This window comes from Oreochromis niloticus, linkage group LG2 (genome assembly GCF_001858045.2).
Source record: "Oreochromis niloticus isolate F11D_XX linkage group LG2, O_niloticus_UMD_NMBU, whole genome shotgun sequence".
Lineage (NCBI taxonomy): Eukaryota > Metazoa > Chordata > Actinopteri > Cichliformes > Cichlidae > Oreochromis > Oreochromis niloticus.
Genome location: NC_031966.2, coordinates 23,887,926 through 23,914,350, shown reverse-complemented (window position 1 = coordinate 23,914,350; position 26,425 = coordinate 23,887,926). Strand labels below are relative to the sequence as shown.

The window sequence follows — 26,425 nt, the reverse complement described above, 5'->3', positions numbered from 1 at the left end:
GGCAGGCCAATCAATAAAAGGCAAAGAGGCGAAACCACGCCTACTTAGCCAAAATCTGTCCAATCGGCATGTTATTAAAGTCCATGGGCGTTACCACCCCCCCACCACCCTTTTGACACTGCCCTACCAAAGCTGTGTGGCTGAGCGAAGTGGATGACGTCTCTGAATTTGCGGGCCGCCGACGCAGGGCTGGGTTTCCATTTTCATAGCGAGTTTCGGGGGGGATCATCAACATGGAGCAGGAGATGGAGGACAAAACGGTGGAACTGGTGGTAAGATCTTTTTCTATATGGCATTATGAACAACCGAATTAATCGCTGTCAGTGTTTTGTTGAGGAAATCGCCGAGGCTCTATTCGACGGCAGGAACGGGCTGAAGCGACTTGTCGGGAGAGGTGGAGGAAAAAGGAGGGGGAACCAGAAATCAGAGGGAGGGCCTGAAATTATCGATACATTTTGCTACGAATGCTCCACATACTGGTCGGATTGATTAACAAGTCCCAGACATCTTTCTCTGATAGATTTAAAACCTATGTTGGTTTGGGTACAGTTTGTACATAATGGGAAAAATTAATAGGTTGATGTGCAATCGTCGGTCGAAGGCAGACGAGAATTCTTGGGGTAGCGTTTACTGCGGTGACGCTGCGCCACTTTAACTGGGCCCTGTCTGAGTCTTAGCTAGCCGCCATGCTAATACTGACTAGAATGTCGTGAACTACGTAAATTTACGGGCAACGCGATGTTATATCATGTAGATTTAGGGTAAGACTGCTTACTCGGTAAATGGTGTGTCAGTCACATCTTTATATTTTATGTGAACATAGCTAAAATCATAACAATGCGCTGCTTGTGTGTTTATATTTTTTAAAGTGCGTAGAAGGAAGTGTATTGCTTTTTCATTCACACAGCGTTACCTCCACTAGCGAGCATTAGCAATTAGCTTAATAGCTAGCTTGCTAAATGCGCTGCTTGACACCAATTTCTACATTAAAAACAAATGGCTGACTATGTCTAGCAAAACTATTTTCGTAACATCAAACATAAATTAAGACGACGGTATTATTTTCATTTTTAGTCAATTAGATTTTGCCAAAAACTATTGGGTTTGTTGTACATTGATTTTCTGCCTCGATAAACTAGCCAGCTAGGCTAACTGTAGCCTACCGACCGCTAACATTTACTCTGTGGGGTCAAAGTGGTCGTAAGGAAGACGTCAATTAATACGAGGATCTGATCTGTTATGTCAGCGAAACTGACCTTTAAAAGAATTTCAGTTTACACGTGTTTGGAAGATCTATCAGTTTGTGCAACAAATGCAGTGGTACTGTACAAATTAAAGGTTGAAACCCGGGCCTAGTAAATAATGTCTTATATTCCTTAATAGAAAATAAGATGTATTCCTGTTAAGTTGGAAAAAAGTTTCGTAAAAGAGCACCTAATACATACTTGTACTAAAGAGTCATTTGCTTAAGCATTACAGGTGTCTATAGCTGCTGTCTGCCAAAAGTGATTCCCTAGATGTTTGCATTAGTTTTTATGTCTAATATACTTCTTATCTGTTGCTTTCTTGGCCAGATGTCTTAAAAAACGTTTTGTTAATCTCAATTAGACTTTTTAAAGGAGGGATAAAAATCACCAGACATCACTAAGGGGCTTAAAAGTTTATCAGGAAAAATTGGAGGTCTAAATTGCAATGTGGGTAAATAAAGTGAAAATTTTGTATGGTTTGAGTAGTAATTTGGCCTTTCAGTTGAAGTGAATGGTAAACCTTAAAACAGAATTTAAGTGCTTGAAGAGCCTTACAACATGTGTCCTGTAATAAAAGCTATTTATCATATATTCAGCCCATGGATTTCAATTCAACGTTGGTCATAATTTTCTTGAGTCACAGGATGAGGAAAAAAAGCTTAACATGCCATTAAAGTCATTAAATTACACTAAAAGATAAGACAAAGTGGAGCATAAATTGTTTACCTACACAGAAAATTGAGAATTTTGTCTGGGTTGTGTCCATGTATTTTATTTAATTTAATTGCTTTATTTATTTATTTATTTACTTGTCCCAGTGTTATTCACTAACCTCTCATGAGAGTGGGGATGGCAGAACAGTGGGTGGGGCTCATGTCAAAGCAAGAGTGACATTAATTGACGATTGATACCATTGCCCCTCCCTCTCCTCTACCTATCCCCACCCAGTTCATGTCTAATAATGCTTCCGTGTGTATGTTTATCAGTCTGTATCTGTGTGTGACGGGGTGTGTGTTCCTGCGCTCACCGTGCCAATCTGTGTAGCTCTAATACTGGTTTTTCCCCCTCACTATCCCCCACCTCCTCTCTTCCTCCTCTCTCTCCACCTTTGATGGTTACACGCTCACTTCCTCTCAATTTCAAACCAAACCATATTTATTTATCCATTCTTTTTGTCCCGTTACACACATTTACACTCCACTTGTCCTGCTCCTCAATCCCCACCACTTCCATCCATCTATCCATTCATTGATCCATCTATTCACTCACCCTTTTTGGTTTCCACCTCCCAACTTCCCTCATCCCCCCCCCCCCCTTCCTTTACTTCCCACGTCTCTCTTGCTCTTCCCTTTCTCTTCCTCCCTCACCCTGTCCACTTCGTTCTCCTCCTCCCTTCCTCCCTTCCTCTCTCTCTTTCACACAGTGCTCTGTGCCTCGCTCTCTCTGGCTGGGCTGCTCCTCGGTGGCTGAGAGTTTGTGTGCACTCAGGTGCCTGCAGAGCATCCCCTCCACCCGGGCTCACAACCAGGTTCTGCCTCTCTCCTCTTAATTCTGCTGCTCCTCCTCCTTTCCCTTCCTCCCTTGCCATCTCCTCACCCTTTACTTTTTCTTTGCCCACCCCACACAGCTCCTCATACCACCTTGGTGCACACAGCACCCACTCAACCCCTCACCCTCCTACCTCCTCACCTTTCGTTGTCCTGTCCTCCCTGTTCGAAGCACTCTGCTCTTGGGTTCTTCTTTGGTGCCTCCTCAAACACTCTCTGCTTAAAAGTAATTTTATTTATACAAAGTACTACTTTCAGATCTTTTGAAACAGAACAGTGAAAATGTTGCCAGTGCTTTGTCTTGTTTAACCAAAGAAAAAAAAAAAAAAAAAAATCTGGATATGCCAAGTTTGGATATTAAACTATTTCCTGACTACTTTGGTATGGTAAGAGATAGGATGCAAGGGTACCAGAGAATAACCATGCACTGAGGAGTATTGTTTTCTCTCCTTCTACCTGGAGGTGTGAGGGACGAGGTGGGGGTCCTCCTTCAAGCTCTGAGAGGCTATATGTTTGCTTGCTTGCCTGCCTACCTAAACCTGGTGTCTTTTTTTTTTTTTTTTTTTTTTTTTGTGTGTGTGTGTGTGTGCGCGTGTGTGTGTGTGTGTGTGTGTGTGTGTGTGTGAGAATTTTATTTCTTTTTGCTTCTTCTTTTATTCTCTGCATGATCATTAACACTAGTAAGACCACCATGCCCTCTTATCCTGTCTGCTTTCGTAATTGAGAAGACCAGTATGGCTTCTTATCCCGTTTGACTTGGTACTTGAAAAAATCCAAGTACCAAGTCTTGGTATTTGGATCTTTTTGTTTGTGTGGTTGTACTGATTGCAGCCACTCAGTTCTGTTGATTTTGCTCAAGCTCTTCCTGTAGCAGCATCACCAAAAGATGGTTATCTGCACTGAGCAAACTTGCAACAGCTCACACTTGAAGTATAAAAAAAGTAAAATAAACAACAGTATCTACATGACCGTGCAAGCAGCTTTCAGGATAGAGCTTGTTTATACTGCAAAGAAAACTTTCAGCTCCTGAAAAAAGCTCTAACCGATAGGCTTTTATAATATATGGACCAACAGGTACACACTGTAGATTTGTCCCCCCAACATTACTGTTTTCAGATGATACCTATGGGTCATTCATCACCCACACATGTATACAATAGCACTGACCCACTCTGAAGTAAACCTCTTTTGTATCCCCAGGTTCCCAAACAGGAAATGTGTACATTAAGAAGTATAGCAGTAAACCTATAAATTGCATTGATTAATTTGTGTGTTTCAAACGTAGATATGATTTAGATGGTTTTTGCTTTTTTTTTTATTTCTGCCGAGTGTACAGTTTGTTTTGAAGGCCTGTTAGTTCAGGAATATGCTTTTTTTTTTTTTTTTTTAAAACGGTTAATCTTACAGAGTAGAAACAAGTCTCCTAACATCGGCAGTTCAAAGTGTATTTGTAACAACTCTAAATGATAAACCAGGAGCCCCCAAGAGTACAGTTGGTCTGTGAGTTTTGCTGGACGTGTCTAATTAGGAATAAAAATAGTTGTCTGCCGTTGGCTTCCAAATAAGTATACATAATCTAAGAAGGCTAATAGTTTTAGTTGAATGTACAGAACATGTCAGTACATGAGCTGTGGATAACAATGTTAGTATTAAAGTTTCTATGGCATGTTTGCAGTCCATTTACAAAGGATGCTAGAAATGGCTTAGATCTTATTTTCTTTCTATCATTTGTATCTCTAAGACCAATATCTCTTTTATTACACTTATACCTGAGCTGAGTGCCAGTGACATACCCAAGATTTTGCCCTTTAATTTCCTGTCCAGACTATTTGACCCACATCGCAGACAAGCAAGAGGATAGATACTTTGTTTTTGTCTTCTTTATTTTTTTCTTTCCTCACTTTGTGTGTGTGTGTGTGTGTGCGTGTGCGTGTGTGTGCACGGCTGTTCGTGCGTGCACTTCTCAGGAACTTGATGGTTACCCCCTCCTTGGCTGTGTTTGTTGCATTCTTGCGTCAAGCGCTATCCACACTGCTGCCTCAGCTCTCAAAGTGCCTTCAAACACAGAGTGAGAATGAAACACTAACCTGTGGCACGTCTTTGTTTTGTTCTTTATCCGCAGAACACATCAGGGATGGAGTCACAGAACCTTGTGGACGATCTGTCGCCAAAGAAGAATACAGTTCTCAAGGTGTGCTTTATTACAGTATTTCAAATATACATACAACATTGGTATGGTTTATTATTTAAGAATTGTTTTAACTTTTGTTAAAGCTTCAGCTGACTTTAAAACGTTACAATTTGGACATTTTTGGATTCTTAAAATACAGTAACCATTGATATTTACATTAAAGGTTTTGCTGTCTTCTGCTGCAGTTCAAATGAAAACACACCACTAATCAGTCTCTCTCTCTCTACTGTGTGTCTGGAGCTTTATTGTGTGGCAGTTAAAATTTATTTTTAACTTTCAGCAGCATTAATCCCCTTCATTCACGCCTATACATGGGCTTCAATAAGCACCGCAACTTTGAGCTTCAGTGTCTCCCCCACCTTCTTTTCTCAATGTATTTATTTTTATTTAGAAAGCTTTCTAGACGGGGAAAAATAAAATCATTTAAAGTAACATTAGATTGCATTACTTGAAAAACTACATTTGAGTTCAAGTCATTTTTAATGCCATGGTGTTGGAAACTTTGCACTGAAGAAGTTCACCAATCCACAGGTGACACTCCCAGTCAGCATTTTCTCTTCATACAAAAATGAGCTGCTGCTCAAAGTTTGGTATACATTTCCTGTGTCACAGTGGGAGCCTAAAAGATTTAACTGACTGGATTTGTGTTATGTGACTATTTATCAACATCTTCTCAGTCTAACACAACTAGACATTTCATCTTCATGTGCTCCTGATCTTTACAGCTTAGTAACGGTCCTGTTGTGGGATCTCGTAAACGCCCGTCAGAGGGGAACTATGAGAAGGAGAAGGAGCATTGCATCGCGCTGTTTGACCAGTGGTCGGAGGCCGAGCAGGTGGAGTTTGTTGAGCGCCTGATTTCCCGTATGTGCCACTACCAGCACGGCCACATCAATTCCTACCTCAAACCAATGCTGCAGAGGGATTTCATTACTGCGCTGCCAGGTACGAACAGAGATTAGCAGATGTTTGTTACCCACAGGTTTTGCTTGACGTACATCTTCCCTAACTGCATCATAGCTCAACACAGTTGGGTGGTCAAAAAGGCTTTGTGTGTGTGTGTGTGTGTGTGTGTGTGTGTGTGTGTGTGTGTGTGTGTGTGTGTGTGTGTGTGTGCGCGTGTGTGTGCGTGTGTACGTTTAATTTAGAATATTTCTTATTTTAAAAAGTAAACAGAAATCTAAAACCCTTTTTAACCTTTTATAAGCATTTTTAAGGAATAAACACAACTTGATTTATTGATCGTCTTTGAACATTTCTGAATAAATGAGCTCTGGGGACAGATAAACTAACGAGATGAGGTAATGTCACTGCTTGCACTTGGTCACCTCTTTTCCCCCTCTGTCTAGCCCAAGGCTTGGATCACATAGCGGAGAACATCCTGTCTTTCCTGGATGCACGCTCGCTGTGTGCAGCAGAGCTGGTATGTAAGGAGTGGCAGAGGGTCATCTCTGAGGGTATGCTGTGGAAGAAGCTCATTGAACGCATGGTCCGAACTGATCCGCTCTGGAAAGGCCTGTCCGAGAGACACCAGTGGTAAGAACGCATGCAGGCACTCCCAGATGCAGATTAATAAGAAAATGATATTGTAATGTGTATTGAAAGAAATCTGTTTAAAATAGGGGTAAAAGAATTTAAAAGGTTAATTTTACATAAAGGAAAGCCTGAGGATAAAGTGGAAAGGTTATTCTTGGCTGGGCTTTAGTGTCTGCCTCATGTGCAGAATTTCCCAGTGCACAAAGGTGAGTGTCATTCTCTCTCTTTTTTTTTTTTCTTTTTTTTTTTCTTTTTTTTTTTGTCCCCCTCAGGGAGAAATATCTGTTCAAGAACCGCACCTCAGAAATCCCACCCAACTCTTACTATCACTCCCTCTATCCCAAGATCATTCAAGATATAGAGGTAAGTCATAACGCTTGATGTGATTACATTCTCATTATCTTTATGACTTTAGTTTTTTTTTTTCTTTTTTTTTAATCAGTTTGTATTATTGCACCAGATATCATTTGTCATCGTGATTTTAAAAAATGGACTTAAGTAGGTAAAACATTTATAGGCATAACTGTATAAGTTTGAAAGTAACAAAATTCGTTACTGAGCTTCACATGGATTCTTATTTTGGATTCAGCAAAGAGCAATGTGAATGTAATTATCCTCTCGAATGATTAACGTGTGGAGTTTTATTTTCACTTTCACATTTTGGTGCACTCGTACAAATGCATGCTCATAATGATTATGAGTAATAAACGAAAAGATGATTATTGTTTTCGTGTTAAATTATCATGACAATAATGCTGAAACCATTTCGTAGCCTGGTAGATGTTTCATCCGTTACAGACCTCTTTGTTTCTCTTTCCCTCTAGACTATTGAGGCTAATTGGCGATGTGGCAGACACAACTTGCAGAGGATTCAGTGTCGCTCAGAAAACAGTAAAGGGGTTTACTGTCTCCAGTACGATGACGACAAGATCATCAGTGGCCTTAGGGACAATTCCATCAAGGTAACCGAGACTTGGTTATAAATAAACCGTACTGTTTACGAATGGAACAAATTCAGAATTCTTCCTATAAGTAAGGAAACTACTAAGATGATGTAACACAATGTACAATTCAGAAAGAGGAGGTGAGGGGGGGGGAAACAAAATGACCAACAAAATTGACATGCAGGAGTAATTATTATTATTGATCCTATTTTGTGTTTAAACACCAGCAGCAAAGATGGGGAAAAATTTGGTGTGGCTGTGTGTCGTTTGTTTTTGTTTTTTTTGGGGGGGGGGCTCATTATGGCTTACCATCTTGGTCTGAACCAGCAGAGAGTGAGACAGAGAACAAGTGAATTATAGGAAAGAAAGTCTCAACTCCAGACCTGCTGTGTGTTCCACTTATCTGTCTGTCTGTGAGGGGCCTGCGAGAAGATGAGGATGAAGAGAAGGGGTGGATAGAGGGAGGAGAAGAGCAGATTTGTCATCTTATTGTTATGTAGGAGGCTGACGCACAGCAAGGGAACAGCTGAATGGCTCTTATGTACATCTAGAGCTCAGTGCAGCAGTAGGGAAATGGGGCATGAATGTTGCTGTGAGACTGGGCCATTCTTAGCATGACCCAAATCTGCATTCTTTTATAAACAATTTATTCTTTAATTGTTCATATCTTCCTGTGCTTCACTCATCTCTTCAATTTTCTTCTGCTCCTTTTAGATCTGGGATAAACAGACTCTGGAGTGTCTGAAGATACTGACCGGTCACACAGGCTCAGTATTGTGTCTCCAGTATGATGAGAGAGTCATCGTGACCGGGTCTTCTGACTCAACTGTCAGGTACAGTGCATCTTTTTCCAGAAATGACACAGGGCGTTTTTTGGAGTAGGTCAAAGCTATGTCAGCAAGATGAACAAATGGTTCAAGTTACTGAAGAGAAAGTTGTGGAAGTCTGAATAAAGCAGAGGACACCACTCGGTATGAATACATCGTATCACTGTATTTACTTCTGTTTTTGCTACATTTTCATTTTCAACACTCATAATTTTGTTTAACATTTAAAAACTGTCTGAAAATGATTTTTTTTTTTTTTTTTACAATCCCCTGACATGGATATCTCTGTAGATAATTGGAAGGCATTCTTGGTTTAAAGCCATAGGAGATCCTATGTGGTACAAGGATTTTCTGTCTGCATTTTCTTTTTAGAGCTCTTAGATTGGTTACTGATGCATCCAAAGTAAAATGTAAAGTTCAACAAAGCTGAAGAACATCACCTAGAACTTGGACTTTTTTCCAACAAAGAGCTCCAATTTGATTAGAAAGAAAAAGCAACCACTCAGAATCCTTTACACTGTTCTCCCATCCACACAGCAGTTTATGCTATGAGCTTGAAATGCTTGTCTCATATCTACATTTACAGCCAGGTTAATATTGCCAGCTAACCTAACTTGCATGTCTTTGGACTGCAAGAGGAAATGAGAGCACCTGGAGATTTTTAGTAGTCTTATATTTATTTATTTATTTAGTTATTTATTTTTAAATTTGACATAATTTAGTAATATGTTTGGTTAATTTGCTTTTCTAACAGCATCCCATCCATCTTGTAAAAGCTTATAATGCTCAAAATACTTTAGGATTCCTGAATACATGCATAATGTATGCTTGTTTCACAGCCAGTCATGACTAAAATAAAATGAATATAAAAACTTTAGCATATATCCTATCAAAATGAATTGGATTTACTGTCATTATTGGAGATGGTTGGATGCGTTTCATTGCAGATATTGAACGTTTTGGCTTGTGGTGTATAGGTTGACACTTGTTTGGCTACTGCACACAGAAGCTCAACATTATTTCTCTTATTACTTCACACTTCAGGCATACTCACTGGGCAGTATCCAAGGAAAATGTGACTTCACTTCCTTAGCAACAGTTTGACAGGCACTTTGTTTGTGGGTTTGGTTGTCAGCTTTTCCAGAGTGTTGTGCGTTTGACTCTTAGCGCCTTAGTGCAGCTCAGTGTGTGTACATGTGTGCACTGTGAGATGCTCTCTATTACAAATCTAGAAAAAAATTAAAATCTCTTGTGTCTCTATTGTTTTTCATTTTCCTTTGTTTTACTTCCATGTCCTTTCCATCTCCTTTTTGACCTCTCTTCCTGTTGCCCCCATCTCATTTTTCTTTCCTTCAATCATTTTCCAATGTGTCATTTCTTCTTTCTTTGTTTTTACACCCCATCCCTTGACATGTCTGTTTTTCCTTCTTGCCATGTTCTGCTTTCTTCCTCTCTCTGTCACCTTTGCCTTTAACATTTGACCCTGCTGACATCTCCCTCCACTCTACAGGGTGTGGGAGGTAACGACGGGTGAGGTGCTGAACACATTGATCCACCACAATGAGGCAGTTCTTCATCTGCGTTTTGCAAATGGGTTGATGGTCACCTGCTCCAAGGACCGTTCAATCGCAGTCTGGGATATGGCCTCGCCTACTGACATCAGTCTACGCCGCGTCCTGGTGGGACATCGGGCTGCCGTCAATGTGGTTGACTTTGACGACAAATACATTGTGTCTGCCTCAGGGGACCGCACTATAAAGGTGACGACAGTTAGAGAAATGTTCCTTTACAAATCATTTCATCATTTTTTTTCTTTTTCTTTTCCAGAAATATTATCCATCTGATAAAATTTGGATTAATTTGATGTTTTAGTTTTATTTATCAGTACAACAGATGTACATGACTAAAAACTTCCTTAAATGTTGTTACAAACTTTGTGTTGTCCCCCTGTGTAGGTATGGAGCACCAGCACCTGTGAGTTTGTTCGTACTCTAAATGGTCACAAGCGGGGAATTGCCTGTCTACAATACAGAGATCGTTTGGTGGTCAGTGGCTCATCTGACAACACAATTCGGTATGTGTGTGTGTGAAATTCATGGCTAAACTAGCAAACATATGTCCTCAAATTTAAAATCCGATAGTCAGTTAAAACCAGCGTCTTTGTTAGCAGATAAAGTCATGCTATGTAATACAGGCAAGCAAAGTAATTTTGGATTATGTAGAATACATGTTAATGTTTCACTATTAAACACCTCTTAAATAAATGAAATGTGTCTGGCTAACATGTTCAGCCTCCTGATGGGGCAAGATTACAGTAGCTGAGGTTATGATTGGTTGAATATGCAAAAAACAATATCTGATATGTTTGTTCAGTTATGTTTACATCTTTTATTTGTATTCACCATCAAATAACAGCATAAGTGTAGAGGGCAGCCAGTGTAATGAAGATCCCAGAGTTGGCTTGCTTATGCTCAGTTTTGGCAACATATTTGTTAAATACTTTGATGCGGCATCATTCTATGAGCAGTCATCATCATTATTATTTTAGTGGTGTACATAAGTGGAAATCTTAGGTACATCTTGGAGATGTGCACCCAATCACCTGACTCTTACCTGCAACCTGTCACCTAACAGCTCCGTCTAATCTCTCCGTCTTATTTGAATCCCTGCAGTACTCTACAAACTGATTGCAGTTGAAAAATCTTTGAAACTTCCTTCTGTTATTTTGATGCATTTTTGATGTACAGTAGAATTTGGTTCCAAAGCTCAATGTCAATAATGTGTTGCATTTATATTTCTTAACTTGCTGTTTTCACAGGTGAGATTTTTATGTGATTGCATCAGCAGTGACATAATACATAATCAGCAGACACATTAGGGCAAATGGATAAATATTGAATCTTTGGTCTTAGCAGTCACTTTATTTGGCAACTAGATTGTGCCTTCATGACTGACTTAAACATAAGGAGTTGCACAACTGGTAGTTGTCTGTTTTGAAGTCTGTCAGTTTCAGAGGTTGTAATATTTTACCTGAATTTAACATGAACACTTTTTTTATTTACAAGCATTTGCAATTTCTTTTTCTCTCAACAAGTGAGCTGAAAGTTTAAAAGTCCCACTTTGACTTGTCAGTGTTTGATATTTGATATTTTGGCACAGATTGCTGTGTAAACACTGCAGGGTCTGGATCTTGGTGTTTGTTTACAAAGGCTTCTCTTTCTCCAGGTTATGGGACATAGAGTGCGGGGCATGCTTGCGAGTGTTGGAAGGTCACGAGGAGTTGGTGCGCTGCATTCGCTTTGACAACAAAAGGATTGTCAGCGGCGCCTACGACGGGTAAGTCATGTAAATACAGTTTTGTGCACACTTTTGTTTTGGGTTTGTTTTGTGACATTTTGATTTGCCGTCCAGCAAAATTAAGGTATGGGACCTGCAGGCAGCCCTGGACCCACGAGCCCCAGCCAGCACATTATGTCTGCGCACTCTAGTGGTGAGTAACAGCGATTTAGCAACCCAAGTGTCTGACTAATGAAGTGAGTGCAGCACATGTGGGTGAGGGGAAAAAAATGTTAATGTTTGCTGCTTCTTACTTAAAAATGCAAGGAAATTTTATAAAGAGCATTATGAATCCTCTTTATTAAATAATTGTGTATATAGAGCACTGGGCATGGATGATTAATTACAAATTAACTGTGTGACTCTGGTGGAAAACCCATTGTTTGAACTTCTAGTCGGGCCTCTTTAATTTATGGAAAACAGTAGTGCTATTAATAATCTAGCTCTGTGCGCTCATTATGTAAAAATTATTTCCTAATTTGTTGTGTTTTCAGGAGCACTCTGGTCGCGTGTTCCGTCTGCAGTTTGATGAGTTTCAGATCATCAGCAGTTCTCACGACGACACCATTCTGATATGGGACTTCCTGAACGTCTCAACCAACGGCCAGTCAGAGGGACGGTCTCCGTCGCGTACCTACACGTATATTTCTAGATAGCAGGTACCTAGATACACCTGGTTCCCTAAAACCTTTCTATAAAAATCCACCATTCTGTGTTTACCCTTGTGGTGCAGACCCATTGTGTGACACTCTGGCTTTCTCACCCAGGTGTCACCATCAACCGTACCCTTTCTTGGAGGAACCCAGGGCTGATTGGTTGATGGGTGCATCCGTCATGGAAAGGAGCCCATCTCTTCTCGTTCCTCCTTGTCATCTCTCTGTCCATCTCCCACTCAGACCCCACCAACTCCTCCTCTCTGCCAGTTCTGACAGACTCTAAGCTTGTGCCCATTGCCTGACAGTAAAGCGACATACACACACAGGTCAACACTGATGAGGATTCCCTACTACAAAACCAATGCAGCGCTCCCAAGAAGCTCACCTTCTACTACTAATTTATGTTTTGTAAAGTACACTAATGACAGTATTAACTTAGATCTTATATAAGTCCCAAGCTTCCCCACCCCCAACCCTTTTTTTTTTTGTTTGTTTGTTTTTTTTTTTGTTGTTGTCCCCTTGATACAAACTTAAAGCAGCTTCTTCTCCTCAATTTCAGTCCCAGCCAAAACTGGTTTCCACTGATATGGAATCGCTTATAGATATATATTTATAAATATATATTACATAGACACACACGCGCACACACATATGTACACACACACGCACAGTGGCACAGTTGGACAGAGGATGACCGGAGCTGTGATGCGGGAGACAGAGACTCTTTACTCAGCTCTAGGAAAGAAGGGAAGGATGGGAGCTGGAGGGAGTGAATGAGGGAGAATTGTTTGGGATTGCATCCCTTCCTCCCTTTCACTCTCTCTTATGTCTCCCTGTCTCTCTCTTTCTCTCCACCCACCCCACCCTTCCCACGCTCCCTCTCCCCCAACCTCCAGAGATGCACACTCGTTTGGAATATGGGGGTGCGCGCGCATACACACTCAAAGTTTGCAAGAGTGTGTGTGTGTATGTGGACTTGTGAAATGGCAGAACGGAGCAGAAGCGTCACAGACATGCATGTGAGGGTGCCTTGGATACAGCATCCTGGTACACCTCTGCTCTTTTTTTTTTTTTTTTTTTTTTTCTTTTTTTTCTTAAACTCTTCTCTTTTCTTTTTTATTACTGTTATTTTCTAATTTTATTTGAGTATTTTTGGTTCTTAGTACAAAAAAAAAAATCATACTAAGCGTAGTCCTCTTTCTTCCCACCCTCTTGCTCTTTCTCTGTCTTCTTCCTCATTCTTTCTTCTAATCTTGACCTCTTGTCCTTCTGTCCCTTTCACACCATCTTTCTCTCCTTACATCATCATCATCATCGTGCTTGCTTTGGTTATGAGAGAAGCTGGAATTCAAGAGCTCAAATTTAGCTGTAAACGGAGTTGTCTTGTCAAAAATTGTGTTGTATATTAAAAATGATTTTTTAAAGAAGAAAATGACCTTATTGTGAATAAAGTACTTGACAGTGGTGGAGTGTTGAGCCAACTGTAACATGAATGAGTGTCTAGTTGTCTATCTGTTCTCGTCTGTGTGGATGGTACGTGTGGTGTATGTGTGTGTTGCACTGCCTCTCCATCTGACTAAGAGTTCATTAGGCCTTTATCTAAAGTATATTGTAAACAGGCTAGATGGGATGGAAGTAGCTGTTCTTACCTACAAGAAGACAAAAATACCCTTACACACAATGACACTTAATGTATTTTGATCAGATTGCTTGCAGACACACATTGTTTGCGATACATGCAAATCTGAAAGAATGCTGCATGTAAATACTGTCTGTCAACATGGAACATAGCCCTTTGGCAGGTACTTATCTTTTACCCCATTGCGTTTTCTTTTTCCTGTTATTTTAAAAATTTAAAAGGATGGCAAGCATTATAAGAGCACACCTCGTCCTCAACATGTACATTAGGTACTGTACAAAATTTGAGTACAAAATGTGTAACTTAAAATCCATGGGGAAATTATCAGTTCTCCCTACTAGTGATCACTTATATTAATTTCAGTCTCCAATTAATGAAGGCACTCAGAAAATGAGTGCCAGTGGCTGAGAGTTTTGAATTTAACGGAAGCCAGTTTGCATCTTGGCAAAGATATAGATTTTTTTTTTTTTTTTTTAAAGAAAGGAATACATGCTGGTGAGGTTGTATTCCCTGTTGCTACTGTTCAAGTATTGAATACAGCCACCAGGTGGGGGTATAAACTCAGCTTTCTCCTACAGGCCGATCTGTTTATGAGACTGTGCCTCTCTGACTGTTGGGTAGCCAGGTTTGGAGTCTAAACAACCTGTTACAGCAGATCACATGCCCACTGTTGTAAACACTAACTGTGAAGGAGGGATGTATACTTTAAAATGCTTACAGTGGAAGATTTCTAGCAAAGCTCTGGGTAGTGTAGTTGAGTTCTATAATACATTTGTTATTGTGCAGTGTGTTTTCTCTAGGAGGAGGAGAAGGAGGGGAGGTGGCCTGCTGAGGGGGTTGGTTTTCTTCATTTCTGGGTTTAGTTCAGTATAGTAGAATGTTTCAAATTCTGGGAATAAGTTATGTGGGATGGATTTGTGCTTGGTGGAGCACCATTAATATATGATGTGTGTATGTGTTGGATATGGGTGTGTGTGCTTCCTCTGGGTCTGTGGGATTTTGGCCCATAATTCCTGCAGCTCTCAGGTCACAGCTCCGTTCTCACGCACATATTTGGCATTCCTTCCTCGACATGATTACCATACACCTTCCACTCCGGGTTTGGCTATGCGGAATATTTCCATCATTCCCGAGTGGAACTGGAGCAACGTTCCAAAAATGAACAGCTCGCCCCGCCGCCACCACCCCCTACTCACTTGTCTTTATCCTATCCTATCCCTCCCACCTCACTGTCTCCTCCTTGTACAGCCCCCCAGTACAGATTCCTGCTGCTTTGCAACAGGAATCCTCTGGTACAACCCTTTTTCCCCCTGAGTCAGCTGTTTGTGTCTGCAGACATGATTGGGTCATTTGGCAGTGACATCTTTTCACTGACCTCCTGCTAGGATAGGGAAGGAAGGGGAGGGATGGGGGATAAGATGAGCAAAGAGGCAACTATGAAACTGTATCTCACTACTGCTTCTTGTCTGATCCTCCATGATGGAAATTGACTGCAAAACTTTACAGCAGGGAAGTGACTGCTGGTTTCTGCACAGCAACTAATGCTTAGTATGTTTTTTTTAAGTATTTTCAAAGGGTTCCTGTGTTAGGCTGGTAAATCTTAGAGATGTATTTTCCATGCATTTTAATGTCTGAGCTACAGTGACTAATTCAGCCCATACTAACTATGAAAACTTAAGAACCTGTTCTGCCGAGGTTTTAGTCCCCTGCACCTTGACTCTGTTAGAAATCTGCTGGTAAAAGAACTTCTACTTTGGACGGTGTATTTTTGTTGCTGTATTTCAACTTGCATTTGAACTTCACTGTACCTCCCAAACCTGGCTGGTGAAAAAGAGGCAGGTTCTTGCCATTACTCAGCATTCCTGTGGTATTTGCTCAGAAACCCTTTCAAAACTTTTATAGTTTAATAAAAAAAATGAATAAAATAATGTGGGTGCTATCAACAAATTTTAATTTGCAGTCAGTATCTTGTTATAAATGCAAAAAGTAAGCCTCATACAAATAGGCAAAATTGGTTGTTGTAAGTTATAATTTTATATCAAAATACTTGATACTGTTATTGTGATATTTATCTCCTGCATGCTTAAAACATTAAGTTACATACTGCAAACCCTGCTCGTCTCAGGTTTACAGCATTAGATCAGGAACTCTCCAACAAACATAAAAAAGAGATTAAACCTATGACTACATAGTGTAGTGGTTTACACATTTGCCTAATAAATAAAAGAGAGCTGGTTTGATTCTGGGAGGGCACACAAATCCCTTGAGGGTTGCAAAAAGCAGGGCATCTTACATAAAAACAAAACAAACATGAGGATTGACCTGATCATAGCTTATGGAGCTCAAACCTAATGCCTTCTAAAGCTTTTCAATCAAAGGTGACGTCTTGAGATTTAGCTTTTTCAATCAGTCCAAAAACCAAACAGTGATGAATCTGTTATTTAAATCCATTATTTTATCATAGTTTTATTTAGACTATTTTGTCTTTGTGTGTGTGTCTGTGTGTGTCTCATGGTGTGAATATTCATCTGTAAAGAACAGAGCTCTTACTCAAATTGTTAAATTGTCTCAGAGGCTGATTGGTGACCCGCAGTTGAACCCAGATACCAGTAGATGTGGCCTAGACAGTTACAGTGGTTAGCTGGGTCCTGGTGTTACTTAACCAGTTTGCATAGTGAGTTTCTCTTCCTCTTGTAGAAAGGCTTCTAATGCCAAAGTATAGAACAACAAAAAACAGCTTTATTCCAGCAGCTACCACTCAGACGAAGAAGTCATAATTTTCCAATCCTACATGATGCTGCATAGGTTCTGTTATAATTTATCTATCTCAGTGTGTTGTATTTAGCTTATCTTTTGTCTGTTTGTTCAGAAGATCTGCATGTGAGGACCCTTAATGCAGACCAAATCTACGTAGAGGTGAGCCTGAACCTGAACCTGAAAAAACACGTTCTAAATGATATAAAACACAGAAAGCTATCAACCCATTGTATTACAGTAGCTAGAACTTACAAAACTTTTAATATTTGGCTAAATAAATTACTTAGATATTTAATCTTTAAATTAAAACAAAAAGGCTGCCAAGTGATAGGTTTTCAAACAACGTATTAATCACTAGAAGATCAGATCAGGCGTGTCTGTGAAAGTGGCCCTTTAAACAGAACGTAGCAGGTGAAGAAGAAGTTGAATGAGGACGGGAGACAAAGAAAATGTTTCTGTAAGGTTTACTGAGTCGAGAAAGACTGCTGCACACAGAGCTGAAATAAATAAATGAAATAATTTTATCATAATAATTATAGTAACCATCATAGTAAGATTGCTTATTTAGGGTTTCTGTCTTCTTTTATATATATAATATATATATAGAACTTTCAATAAATTGTTCCCTTTAATATTTTTTTCTCCTGTGTTTATGCATGAGACTTTGGTTTGTTCCACTGAATGTCCTGGTAGCAGCACTCTGTATCCACGGTATCGCACAGGAGCATCATCCCCTGGGTCGTTTCCATAGCGATGCTAAAAGAAAAGGCACCCTCCCCGGCGGGCTCGGCCCCGGCACTCATCATCCTCTCTGCCTAAAGGCTAAGGATGTCATGTCCTGTTGGGGGGGAGGATTCATGAAGAAGGTTGTCTTCCAGTTGTCTTTGGTCAGTTGTTAGTTTGGTTTTGCTGTGATTTTGCTGGCTGTTTTTGGTGCAGCTTGTTTTTTTTGTGTATTTTTTTTCTTATACATTCCAGTTCCTAAAGCTTCAGTCCCTGCGGTGAGTTGTCACAGGTTCATGCAGGGACTACATGGTCCCTTTCCAGAGTCCCCCGTGATCCAGCTTCACTCATGGTTGTTGCACTCGCTCACTCACAGACACACACACTCTAACATACATTTCTCATTGACTTCTTGCAAACATGCAATTATTCAGGAAGCCACTCATTCGAACATTCCCTCGTTCACCCTGCCATTCACCCAATAGCCTCACAGGATGGCACTAATTTAGCAGTGAGACAAATAAGTGCGACACATGTCAACAGTCCATTACTGGTCCCTTTGATCTGAGCAGATCACTATATCCCTTTTGTCCATTCCACCATTTTCATGTCTTCTCCATCATTCTTTCCCTTTATCTGCAGGCTAAGCACCCACTCTCTTGTTCAGTCAGTCTTTCTCACCCTTGTCTGTTTTGCATGGTCCAGTTGTAATCCCATACTTGACATTGTCCAGCTGGTACAGAACAGGAGACACAAAGGCCTTGTGGTTTTTGTGGTTGTGAACTAAAGGCCTTTGTAGACCCCACGGACTCTGGCTGCCCTTCAGGTTCACTGTCAGTGTATCTAGAAAATGAAGGGAAGCATACCAGGTCCAAAGAGCTTCCAGCATGGGACCAATTATTGGTCTCGTTGGTCCAGTAAGGGGAACTTAAACTGAGAGGAATGATCATTAACTAGGGAGGCTGTAGTGGCAAATCAGGTGTAGAGCTAAACCCCATGAATGATTCATTAATATTCTGGTCAATGTTTTTCCCAACAAAGGGAAGTGTTCAGTCGTGTGTGACAGAAGGAATGAAAGGGTTAGCTATTGGCAGGCTCAGGTCAAGGCTTTGGATGACAAGACAGTGGGTGCTAGAGTTAGCCACAACTAGCGGGGCCCAGTAGCGCGCACCCTCTTGCCCCGCTTGCTGACGGTGGTGAAGCGAAATGGAGTGGTGAGGTCAGGCTGCTCTCCCGGTGGGAAGCGTTTCATGAAGTGTACATCCTGCTGGTTGGGAAGCGTCTGCGGACCACGGCGAGGACGCCCTTTTTTAGTAAAGCCAACATACCAGCCCGTGTAGCGCGCTGACATTAGAGCTGTGTAGTGGTTTTCTAGGACCTTTTCCACAAAGACACAGTCTGCACTTCGATTACTGGCCTTCTGAGAGAGCAGAAAAACCACAGGTATACACACACACACACACACACACACACACAGAGGGAGAGAGAAAGAAAAAAAAAAAAGGCTGGTCAGAAACAAGTAAGAAGATATTCTGGATTAACATGTATCTAAAAGAAAATGTCTCACCTTTCCTACCAGCTTCCCACGGCGGTTCATGCACAGGTAGAAATTGGTTTCTTTGCCACGGATTCTCACCTGGCTACCAAAGGTATCAGCCTCCACTACGAGCTGGGCTTGTGAAGGGACATACAAAGGGACATACAGACATTAGAGCCATAGGTAGTGGACACATTATGTACTTTTATATAGTCAACGTTTAAAAATTTTCACCCCACAAATAACAAGACAGAAAGCTCACGGCGTCCTAAATTTAGGGCTTGTTTAGTTTTGCATATCGGCCTAGCCAAGAACAACATTCAAGCTGACACTGACAGACCTTTTGTTGAGGACCGTAGATTACTGACTGCTGTTAAATCTAAACCAGCCCTTTAAAGCAGATAAGGCATTCATACTGAATCACAGTTGTAGGATTCATAGTTGCTATTAAACACACTGATAAATCACAGACAGATGTAAATGTCTCTGGCTGGACAGATGGTTGTCAGATAAGCCTGGTCACACACATGGATGTGAGCCCGCTGACCAGAAATGGGCCTTGTAAAAAAGATAAGAGCCAAGACTAGATGGAGCACCGTGAGCAGAGAGGAGCGGGAAAACACTCAGACTGAATGTCTGTGATATTGTTGTTTTAAGGTGTGTGCATGCGCTCTTCTGCCTCTGTGAGAGTGTGCAGGTGCATGTGTGTTTATCCTTCATCCTTCCAGGCAACAGCGCTTCACTAACTACACATCTTTAAAGAGCATTTTCGCCTGTTTAAAAATAAAATCCCTAAAACGGTTCCTACATGACCTTAGTCAACAAAGGGGTCAAGAGAAATCAATACCTCCCTCCCTCTTGCCCCCTTCGCCTCTCTTCCCCCAACTCTCTTCTCATCTCCCTTCTGTTCTTTCACTTAATGTTTAGACTTTCGTGCACTTGCTTCATAGCTTCTCTCTCTGCGCTTGGTTCCCATGTGTAATGCCTTGATGCCACAGTTGGTTAGATTTAGGTGGATTTGCTGTCTTTCAGGTAGTATTTGTCCAAAGAAAATCCTCCCTATCTCTTGTATCTGGAGTCTAGTTACTAGCTTGACATGGTGTGTTTGTGACCTGGCATCCATATCAATGCAAAGGATGTGCTGCTGAGCCACATGCAGAAATGTGAACTCCACTTTTATGGCTTGGCTTTCTTCTTCCCATTGATTCACGGGGGTTTAAGAATGGGTTAGCCATCATTACAGACAGAGGAGGAAGTGGGGGATGGACAGGGACAGTGTTAGAGGATGGATGGAAGAAGAAGGGGGTGGGTGGGGGGGTTCCTGCTGTTTTAAATCCAGAGGAGATAACAGTGAGGATGCAAAATCAATGGAGGGATCGATGAAGGAGATGAGTTTCTAACACTCAGCCAGTCACTCTACCTGCCAGGCTTCTCCATCTAACTCACACTTTATTTCACACACCAACTTCTCTCTCTCTTTCTCTCTCTCCCTCTCTCTCTCTCTCTCTCTCTCTCTCTCTCTCTCTCTCTAACTTTCTTTTTCTCTCTAGTGAATCATTGAGTCAGCAGCCAGTCGATGAGGTCTTTGTACTCCCAAGACAAGCTCCACTGCCCCTCTGCCAAAGCCTGGGGAGATGTGTGTGTGCTTTTGTGAGTGTGGCTGCACAGTTGCATTCTGTCTCCATTCATGCATGCACTTGGTCAACCTTTAAGTCTTTGTACTTGCAGCTGTTAGATAGTGTGAGTGTGCACTTCGGTGCGAGTAAGCATCTTTCTCAACGTGCATACACACACATAACATTTAAGCTTGTCCACTTTACACCGTGTGTGTTGTGTGTATTACCATATTTGTCTCCATCTTCACCCCGGGCACTGATTTTGCGTCCCAGCACCTGGACGTGCTTGCCGCTGGTTCGGCTGTAGAGCTGGTATACTCGGTGGTGTCGCCGACTCATGGTGTCTCGCACCTGTGTCTGGTTCTCCACATGCACACTGAAGTTGACTCCATCCATACCAAGTACCTGCTGGAACACCCACACCCACCCATGAGTAAAGATAAATATACAACTTTCATGCCGCACAATCACTCTTTGTCATGCCTGCTGTTTCTCACCTGTAATGGATTGCACATCACCAGCAACATCTGGATACATCTGAAATAATATAAAACAGATGAGCTTAGAAGAATGTAAGCAACACTGAATGCTGGAAGAGTCAAGCATGACACCATCATTTCCATCTCTTTCTTCTCTGCCGTTCTTTCTGTTCAACATCTCATTTCCTTATTGGGTCATTACTCACAGTGCTGGGTGTGCTGCTGGCACAGCAACTTGACATAAAGACAGGCAGATGTCCAAGGATCAGCAGACAGACAACACCCAGAGCAGTGTTTATTGTAATGCTACCAGCCTTTTGCCCGAACCCAATTTCTGACCCGTCTGTGACTTTTGCCACACCAAAATCTGGCCTGCAAATGACCTGATTGGAGCATAGCAAAAAATGGCAAACATGCCAAGACAGCTAGAACATGTTTTGGTTTGGACATCTAAGGGAGTGGGCTTGCATATTTGGCTGCTCTGCATATGTAGACAGCTGAGTTGGACTACAGGTGTACACTCTACTGTGATGTGGCTTTTAAGAGCTGTGGACTGTGGTTAAATTTAGAAATGAATAGACGAGAGCAAGAGCTACTGAAACACGTGGAAAGATAATTTATGAAGGAATTGACTGGTGGTGATGCTGCAGGCAGAAATAATAAATACTGCACACGTAGAAGTATACTTTTGTGTGTTATTTCTTATTTGTTATCACTCTCTAGCTAAACCTTTAAATGGTGTTTAGATTTAAACACTTGGTTACAGTTACAATTATAATTTTTCTCACTTCATCACATTGCTTAATTGAAGCCTGGACCTTGACCTTGGATATATTGAATGTTATTTACAGCCTCAGAAAGGGAGTGATTGTGTTGCGCAAAGCCTACTTTGGCAGTCCTTGAACTGCTCTAAATTAGTGGCTGAAGACTTGATGAAGTTCAGAACCCAGTGTGTGGGCTGAAAAGCAATTCTACGAATTTTGTCTTTCCCCACCTCATCTTATGCTATCTCTCTGCGTGCCTCTTCTCTCTTTCTGCTCTGCTCTTTTTCTCCCCTATCTCTCTTCAAACTTCATGGTTTCTCTGCGAACTCTACCTATTCCTATCCATGCCTGCCTCCTATCTTCCTTTATGTTTAGGGTTAGCGAGGTGACTCCTCCACACTGTCATGGGCATGCACACAGATGTGCAGATGTGTGCATGGTGTATGTGTGTGTACAGGAGAAGCAGGCAGCTGACAGCTGGGCTAAAGCAAAAGGCATACACTCTGCTGACAGAGGAAGAGAGCAAGGAGATGAGAGAAGTGCACGACGACAGAGGAAGGGAGGAAGGTGAACTGAGGAAAGAGAAAGAGAGACAAAGTCAAAGAAGGCTGACAGAGAATAAAAGAGGGGAGATAAAATCAGAAAGAACAGGCAAATGCGCAGATGTGAGGTGGAGGAGACACGCTGAAAAAAACAACACAACACAAGGTTATGCATCTCAAAATGAGAGACAGACGTGTAACCACAGTGTAGACTGATGTGAGAAGTAGACAAAGAGATAAATAACAGGAAAGAGAAGAGGTGTTCAGCTCATGCCCATGGTAACACGCTACTGCCTCCTGCCACACACACATGTATAAACAAAACGCCATCACAACCCTTTTGTTTCCTTTCTCTTTTCCTTCTTTCTCAGTATTGCCTTGCGTTGGCTTCTGAGTCGTTCTAATAGATGCAGACATCCTGGGAAATGCAGTAGAGCATTGGCCCTCACATTTTGCCTGCGCAGGCGAAAAAACCTGAGCGCCTGTGCATTGTGAGGACTCTCAGCTGTTAAAACACCACGGCTGCACTGCTGCCGAGGACACTGTAGGAAAAGTGCCTCAGCACTGGATTCTCCCGCTCCCACAAAAACCACAGACACTCCATATTATGCCAGCCACAGAGAGAAAAAGAAGCAGAGAGGAAAGAGGGAGACAGGATCAGCCAGGAGTGGGGGGAGGGATGAGAATAGGAGAGAGTAAAAGTTGGGGAGAGTAAAGACAGAAGGAGGTATGGAGAGAGGGAAAGCCCGGTACACCTTGGCCAGTTGCCAAAGCAAGCAATGATCTGACATCATAAACGTGCGTCCCAGCAGATCTACCATATGGAGGCTGTGGTTAGACGAGCAGGCCTTAGCACTGAGGACTGGGCACCGGTGTGGAGTGAGAGTGGTCGACCTGGTGGGACTTAGCACAGAGCAGCGGTTTCAGCTGTGTGTAGCAGTGGTTAACGTGGTAGGCCAACGCTGGAGCAGTGGGCTTCAGCACAGTGCAAAGAGTTTCAGATGTTCTGCGGCAGGCCTTCGTTAAGAATACTGGTTCAGCGAGTGGGTGTGTGAGTGGTATTGGCAGTAACAGGACTTACAGCGCAGCATTTGCAAAAACCAGAGGGCCTAGACATTGCTCTGTGGCTTTAGAAGAAGAGCAGTAACAGGTTGTTGTGGCTAAAGGCCCTTGGTTTTTCTCACTGGCTGAAGAATTATGATGAAGTTGGTTAAACAGTATGTGGATGAATAAATGGAGCTGTGGTAAAAATGATAGGTGAAGCAGAGATGAGTGGAGAGATGATTGGCTCAAGGAGACCTAAACTAAAACCAGCAGACTAAACAGTGAGCCTGCTCATCTTCAGACACTGCCAGGGGCGTCATCATTCATCGGTTATTAATTCATACTTTTTTTCTTTTTTTTTTTTAACTGAGCAAGTATCTATGGAAAAAGCATTACAGGCAAGAAAGCAAGAGAGATGTATGTAGTTAGATGGGTAGGTGGAGAAAGGGTGAGGGAGACACACAAAGAGAAGGAAAGTCAGGAAGACACCAGCAGCAGCAGCACACACCCTGTCCAGGTTGTGTGAGGAATGAGAAGTATCTGGAGATGACTGCCATCTGGGAGAACACAGCCGACACAAAGAAAGAAAAATAAACCCTTGGCTTTTAACAAGACACACCTCCAATGGGCAAACTCGAGCCCCTTGAGCCCATATCCTCCTCCCTTAGATTTGCTCTTGGCACTTTATCATTTTCCTATCACACTAGATAAAGCTTGTGTTATTTGACTTCTGAAATATTTTCAATAGGAAAAAACATTTTCTTGGAGATGAGAAATGGTCTTTTCTAAGCCAGCCTGGCCATCCCTGAAGTAAGTGCAGATGGTGATGGAGATGTTTATGGCAGGTTTTATGAGTTACAGGGCCCTGACTCTGACCCAGTGACCCTGAACTGTCAGCCAATCAAAACAGAGCTCTATGGCATGTTTTCTATGGGGACTGATTAGGAGTGATGTAATCGCTATACTCTGCAACCTTTCTCTCCATCGTCTTCTCGCCTACCCAGAAACTAGTTTAAACAACTGAAACACAATAGAACCTGAGGAGTGAAGCAATAATATTTCATGATATTATGATGATATTAGTAATAGAAGTGACTTACAAGACGGTCAGCGTGGAAAGAAGGGACCACATTGCTTCCCCCCTCCACTATGGAACTTGTCCCAGAGACAGTCTCCTTGCTCGGTTTGAGCCAGTCCGACAGAGTGGCTCAGAGTCCCCCTCTGTGTTTTGAATCCGGTGGATGTTGTGCAGAGTCAAAGAGTGAGCGGACACTCCCGTTGGCATCGGCGGCGTTGTGCCCCGGTTGCCCCGGCGTAAGTAAATGTGCGGGCACGGGCAAGTTGGGGTCTGAAGCTGGGTGAACTGTGCCACTGTGACCGCCGGGCAACCTCTTAACAGCTGTCCAGACCGGGGAAGGAACGGATGGGCGGGGGAGCAAAGGGTTAGAATTTTAAACGCTCGCTGCGCGTACCCGACAAAGAGAGGAACAGGTGAAAGCGCGCTCACGCCTTACAGATAGCCAATTCCAATCGACCCTGTTGACCCTCAGAGTGATGCTTGGCCGAGTGAACAGATGCGGCGCGTGCGTAATCTTTTGTGTAATCCAATGCGTAACGTTTAAGCGTAACAGCAGGCTCCTGGACACCAAAATGAGTTATGTGGTTGCTGGGATGAGACGGGTTGTTTGCCACGCCGCAGACGGGAGCAGGAGGCAGGTTTAGTCCCAGTAGAGCAGGGTCAGATGCTGTTGGAGGTGGGGTACCTGGGCGTGCTGGTGGAGGAAACTGCGACCTGGAGAAGGTTGCTCTGCGGGCGCAGGGTAATGCAAGGTGGGCACGGTCATGTCTGCGCCCCCACGCTGACTCAACTGGTCTGTGGCTCAGGTGACACCGACCAACAGCGTTTGACAAAGTGGGTGATAAGGTCCCAGAGCGGTCCAGCTCAGAGGGGTATATGGAGAGTGCTGAATGAGAATGGGAGGGGAAAATAAAGGGGAAAGAAAGATGAGTAAGGGAGGGGTGGCTGGAGATGATGGGAACAGCTGTGACTGGGTGGCGGACTCAGCCACCCGCGACACGGCGAGGAAATGACAGCCGCACTTTGCACCTGATTTTCCGGACTTCCCCGCTTTCCTCAGCCGCTGGTTACCGCCTGGCTGCAGTAGTCCTCCCTGCGCCCTCTCGACACAATACCTGCCAAAACACAGCACGATGACATCACCTCCAAAATGTTTGAAGGGGGAAAATGCAATCCGATCTTTTTATTTATTTATTTTTTTCAAACGCAGAAAGTTTAAGCAGTTTCTCTGAAGGGGGGAAAACACCAAAGTCTCTTCGTTCCGAGAAAAACCAACTCCGCGGTGGAAGAGGAACGGAGTCGAGTTCAGCAGTTTGAGAAGGACTAAAAGTTAACGCGAGCTCGCAGGAAACATGTTTACGCAAAATCTCACTGACAGATCGACTCCCAGTGCAAAACCTGCACAGCTCCTCTTTCCCATATATCTGTTTCCCTGTTTCATTCAGGCACCAGAGGAGGAAACGAATGAGGGAACGCAAAAAGAATCCAGCCGTGCGCTTTTATCCACTTCACTGGTATTATGTAGATTCTTCTCCCTTTCAAAAAATTCCAAGGTTTCTTTTCTTAAAAAAAGAAGCTCTTCTCGAGGGGGGCTGCACAGGAGAGGCGCGTCGGCAGGCACAGACCTCACTCCAAGAAAAACCAGAACAAGATTTTAACAGACGCGGATCAATCCTCCCTCCCTCCCACCTCTCTCTCTCTCTCTGCCTCTCTCTCTTTCTTGCTCTCCTTCACACACACACACACACACACACACACACACACACACACACACACACACACACTTATTGGATCAAAATGGGATTAGTTAGTCGCTCTGCCCTGCCGACCAAAACTCACACTGCACAAATATCCATTTTAACAAGTGCTCCGTTCCATGTGAAAACATCTGGTAATGAGGTGAGATAATTTCAGTTGTTTACAATACAAACCGTTTTGTTTCAATAATTTTCTCGAATCGGG

The 26,425-nt window shown here is 42.4% G+C and overlaps 2 protein-coding genes and 1 long non-coding RNA gene across 7 annotated transcripts in view; 2 read left to right on the top strand and 1 right to left on the bottom strand.

Moving 5' to 3' along the window:
- The first annotated feature begins 102 nt into the window (after nt 1-102).
- Nucleotides 103-13,777, top strand: fbxw11a (F-box and WD repeat domain containing 11a). 3 transcript variants are annotated; one of them, XM_025911853.1, is made up of 14 exons: nt 103-272; nt 2,671-2,775; nt 4,917-4,985; nt 5,711-5,930; nt 6,335-6,521; nt 6,794-6,884; nt 7,346-7,483; nt 8,180-8,298; nt 9,803-10,052; nt 10,248-10,366; nt 11,518-11,628; nt 11,704-11,782; nt 12,123-12,287; nt 12,396-13,777. In XM_025911853.1, exons 1-13 carry the CDS (start codon nt 234-236, stop codon nt 12,282-12,284), a joined length of 1,689 nt encoding a protein of 562 aa, XP_025767638.1. In that variant the 5' UTR covers nt 103-233; the 3' UTR covers nt 12,285-12,287; nt 12,396-13,777. The 3 variants fall into 3 exon arrangements, with proteins under 3 accessions (XP_025767638.1, XP_003444614.1, XP_025767639.1); XM_003444566.5 differs by lacking the exon at nt 2,671-2,775 and having other exon boundaries at nt 105-272; XM_025911854.1 differs by lacking the exons at nt 103-272; nt 2,671-2,775 and adding an exon at nt 465-761.
- On the bottom strand, nt 13,370-26,164 carry fgf18a (fibroblast growth factor 18a). Of its 3 annotated transcripts, none has more exons than XM_005467651.4 (5): nt 24,486-26,160; nt 21,054-21,093; nt 20,784-20,964; nt 18,971-19,077; nt 13,370-18,823 (listed from the first exon to the last, which is right to left on the bottom strand). In XM_005467651.4, exons 1-5 carry the CDS (start codon nt 24,515-24,517, stop codon nt 18,551-18,553), a joined length of 633 nt encoding a protein of 210 aa, XP_005467708.1. In that variant the 5' UTR covers nt 24,518-26,160; the 3' UTR covers nt 13,370-18,550. The 3 variants fall into 3 exon arrangements, with proteins under 3 accessions (XP_005467708.1, XP_005467709.1, XP_003444617.1); XM_005467652.4 differs by having other exon boundaries at nt 13,509-18,820; nt 24,486-26,164; XM_003444569.5 differs by having other exon boundaries at nt 13,509-18,823; nt 20,784-20,961; nt 24,486-26,162.
- The window catches only part of LOC106098194 (uncharacterized), a 45,826-nt gene continuing 38,162 nt past the window's right edge, over nt 18,762-26,425 (top strand). Inside the window, exon 1 of the long non-coding RNA XR_001224336.2 lies at nt 18,762-18,846. This is a non-coding gene — a long non-coding RNA (uncharacterized LOC106098194). The remainder of the gene's footprint in view (nt 18,847-26,425) is intronic.

Bases quoted from the DNA above. Each gene is read 5' to 3' on its own strand.
- fbxw11a (XM_025911853.1), top strand. From the start codon at position 234: ATGGAGCAGGAGATGGAGGACAAAACGGTGGAACTGGTG. The intron at 4,986-5,710 runs GTGTGCTTTATT...TGATCTTTACAG, and splicing joins AGAAGAATACAGTTCTCAAG to CTTAGTAACGGTCCTGTTGT. The intron at 6,885-7,345 runs GTAAGTCATAAC...CTTTCCCTCTAG, and splicing joins AGATCATTCAAGATATAGAG to ACTATTGAGGCTAATTGGCG.
- fgf18a (XM_005467651.4), bottom strand. From the start codon at position 24,517: ATGTGGTCCCTTCTTTCCACGCTGACCGTCTT. The intron at 21,094-24,485 runs GTAAGTCACTTC...ATATTATTTCAG, and splicing joins CTTTCCACGCTGACCGTCTT to ATGTATCCAGATGTTGCTGG. The intron at 20,965-21,053 runs GTGAGAAACAGC...TGGGTGTTCCAG, and splicing joins TGATGTGCAATCCATTACAG to CAGGTACTTGGTATGGATGG.